Source organism: Sinocyclocheilus anshuiensis, unplaced genomic scaffold, assembly GCF_001515605.1.
Source record: "Sinocyclocheilus anshuiensis isolate Anshui unplaced genomic scaffold, SAMN03320099.WGS_v1.1 scaffold227, whole genome shotgun sequence".
Taxonomy (NCBI): domain Eukaryota; kingdom Metazoa; phylum Chordata; class Actinopteri; order Cypriniformes; family Cyprinidae; genus Sinocyclocheilus; species Sinocyclocheilus anshuiensis.
In genome coordinates, this window is record NW_015549590.1 from 2,849,352 (window position 1) to 2,852,935 (window position 3,584).

The 3,584-nt window shown below is 37.0% G+C and overlaps 1 protein-coding gene across 1 annotated transcript in view; it reads right to left on the minus strand.

Annotated features, from left to right (window-relative positions):
• Window positions 1–3,088: 3,088 nt before the first annotated feature.
• Window positions 3,089–3,584, minus strand: part of LOC107658016 (xaa-Pro aminopeptidase 2-like) — a 15,967-nt gene continuing 15,471 nt past the window's right edge. The window contains exon 22 of the mRNA XM_016446393.1: window positions 3,089–3,462. Within this exon, the coding sequence (XP_016301879.1) occupies window positions 3,262–3,462 (201 nt within the window). The 3' untranslated portion in view covers window positions 3,089–3,261. The remainder of the gene's footprint in view (window positions 3,463–3,584) is intronic.

A 3,584-nucleotide genomic window follows, 5' to 3' on the forward strand; every position in this document is an offset into this window, starting at 1 on the left:
AATAAATGCTGTTCTTTTGAACTTTTTATTCATCAAAGAATCCTGAAAAAAGTATCGCAGTTTCCAAAATTCCAAATATTTGGCAGCACCACTGTTGCCAACATTGATAATTCTAATAATTAATCAGCATATTAGAATGATTTCTTAAGGATCATTTGACACTTTACTGGAGTAATGGCTGATGGAAATTCAGCTTTGCATCACAGAAATAAATTATATTTTAAAGGATATTAAAATAGAAACCATTATTTTATATTGTAATAACATTTTGCAAGATTACTGTTTTTTTTTCTGTATTTTTGATCAAATAAATGCAGCCTTGATGAGCATAAGAGACGTCTTTAAAAAACATTACAAGTCTTACTGATCCCAAACTTTTGAGCGGTAGTGTATATATATATATTCTTTGCGTGTAAGTTTGCAGCCAGCTGGGACAGACAATAGAGGAAGTTTCTGTGTGTGTGAGTTGCCAGAGTTATTTTTGTTTGTTTTTTTAACACCACGTGGTAAGATGTCTGACAAAAATGAGCCTGTCATGAGTATGAAATATCTGAGCCAAAGAAGCCGGTGTTTACAACACATTTAAGCTGCCAGTAACATGTAGTACATGACTTTAGATAAGAACAGTATTTTGTGTTGTAAAGCCAGCAGTCAAGCACAGTGACTACTTTAATGAGGTCATTGTTTTCAAAACCTCCTGCTGCTGCAGTTCCTCTTTATGTACGGTCACGCCATGCACAGAGCCTCGGCTAGCAAAGAAACAGGTGACAAATATACAGTATCGCACCCATCAGTCCTGTTTTTGTGAAGATAAGGAACAATACTGAAAGTTGTTTTGAGCTGGAGGAGCCAAACAAAGAAGCGCAGAGAGAAAGAGAGAGAATGAGCGAGTGAGCGGACGTCTCAGAAACCACACTCACACCTTACTGCGGTTCTGACGGAACTGTTGCCAAGCAACAGCAGCACCTCTGCAGGCATGAGAAATTCACATGCAGCAGTGCTACTGACAGCAAATCGCTTCAGGCCTATTGCAATAAAAGGGGAAAGTAGAAGCTGCTTCTCAGAAAGTGCTGTTAAGATGTGCGTCTGCTCTGATATCTGTGTGAGAGATAGGACTCGCTTTCATGCTGTCATGTCAGTTTCAGTGCCCTAAACCATGCCCAGCTCTAAAAGCAACACACCCATGTGAAACAAATAAACGGCCATGACACGTTGTGCCAATATTTTAGAAAGGAGTGCTCACAAGTCATTTTTACAAGTAACAAAAAACGGGATCCGTGGATAGCTTGATTTATGTTTTTAAATGACTGCTGATGGTATTTAAATAAAATGATTACAATTGACATATTAATTCAGATAAATGTGAATTTGTGGCATTGATAAAAGATGAAGCAATGACAATGATATTTGGCTTTGGCTTAATAGAGAAATACCAACACGAGAATAAAAGGTTATAGTAATGTTAGAAACATTAAAAATCTTCCAGCTGAATAAATGATTGATGACTACAAGATGATTTATGTCAAGTATTTAGCTCTAGCTTTGCAGTTCAGAGTTCAGTGGCTAATATTTTTGGATTCTGACATCCATATGTCCATGTCACATCAAAGCTACAATGAGCCAGTCTCATTACTGAACATTACTGAAGTTGTTACCTCCACATAAAATCTTATAATAAAAAAATATTTTCAGCTGTTCTTTTTTAAACATATTGCGCAGGTGATGCCAGGGGCATCGCTAAAGCTGTGCCCCAGAAAATATTACTGCTAAATCCTTATGTCAATGGGATTAATGTATACTGTCCAATCATTTTCTCTGATAATATTTCAGCAATTAAGTCGTATGTTTGTTCCATCCACTGTTTACAATCAGAACTAGTGATGCCAGATATGCAAATGAATAACTTTTTTGATCTAATTGTTCAAACAGATTTGTAAAAAGGTCTGAAGTGATTCGCGATTCATTTGATTTATTCAGACAGTTCACTCAAGCACTGGGTTCGTTTGCAGTGGTTTGGCACACCGCAACAGTAATGGTTTAAAAGACAGTTATTTCTATCTTTTGCTGTAGTGTGTCTGTAGGAAATATGTGACCCTGGACCACAAAACCAGTCATAAGGGTCAATTTTTTGAAATTGAGATTTATACATCATCTGATTTACATTTCCAAACATTAATTTTGCCATTAATTGTAATAATCCAGTGAGATTTGTGTCTGACAACAGCCAGTGCTCCACACAGAGATCTGATCTCATCATCATCAGTCTGTCTGGAATGACATGAAGAAACAGAGCAAACTGAGACAGACTCAATCCAGAAGAACTGTGGCAACGTCTCCAAGATGCTTCAAGAAAAGTTAAGTATGAGATCTTAGAACACAGAACACATAGGCTGCATCTGAAAGCTGAAAAATGCTGCCTACACAGGCAGGATAAGGAGGTACGAGGACATCAAGGCATGTCTGAATCCAATGATCGTGTCACATCCTGTTTACTGAGATACTTTCATATGAGCGATTTTTGAAAGCAGCATAGATGTATCCTTCATTGCCTATATACCTACAAACCTGTGATTTCCATTCTGTGACAGTTAAGCTAAAAAATAAAAAATAAAATAAAAGCTGCAGTTGGTTTTGATGTGAGTTCTAGCGAGAAATTTGTATTATTGTAATTAAATATTATTACTGAATTTCTCTGTATTTTCATGTGGATCATCAGACTGTTATTCTGCCTTAGAAGTCAGTTTGAAATCAGTTTTGTGAGGTAACTTTACATGCAAACGCTGCCTGCAAGTCATTGCCTCATTGCCCCTAAGCTTTCGGACGCAGTCATAGATAAACCAAAAGTAGTGGAGATACTGTAGTAATCTTACTTTAATAAACTATAAATAAACAATGATTGTTTTAAAATAATATATTCATACATTCACATGCAATGTATAATTTTTAAATCCTAATATTGTCTTTCTTAATTAAACCTACAACTTTTGTCATAAAATACATTATAAAATACTAACAGTTCAAACATAGGACAAATCATAATGAGGCATTAAATCCACTCAAAATGACTTGTAAAAAAATAACCGGATAAAAGAGAAGAATTAAGAGAAAGAAAGAACACTGTATAATAGACAGCTTAATTTAAGTAAGCAACATTGGAGCTTTTCTGTTTGTACCTGAAAGTGAGTTTGTCACCCCAGCCCACAATAGGAGCAGAGGCAGTACTGAACACTGTGAAGTGGGTTACACTCTTCAGTGCTTGTTTTACAGCAGGTTATGCAGTAAAACAGAGGGCAGCACTGTTACTAGCAGTGTGACTGAGGAGATGACAGCTGAAGCTCCAGCTGTAAGGAAGGGTGCCGTATGCTTCATCATCCAGTCATACTCCTCCTTCAGCCCCTGCCTCTCCAGCTCGTGACCCACCACGCTCTGGATGGTCTCATAGTATTTGTTCAGCCAGTGCAGCTACAAGTCAACAACAAATAAAATGCTGTCAGTAAGTGATTTCTGTTTTGTCATAAATGAAAATAAGGCAATTTTCTGCTAACCCACAACCCCCCTCCCAAGACGTATTTCCAGTGAAGAGC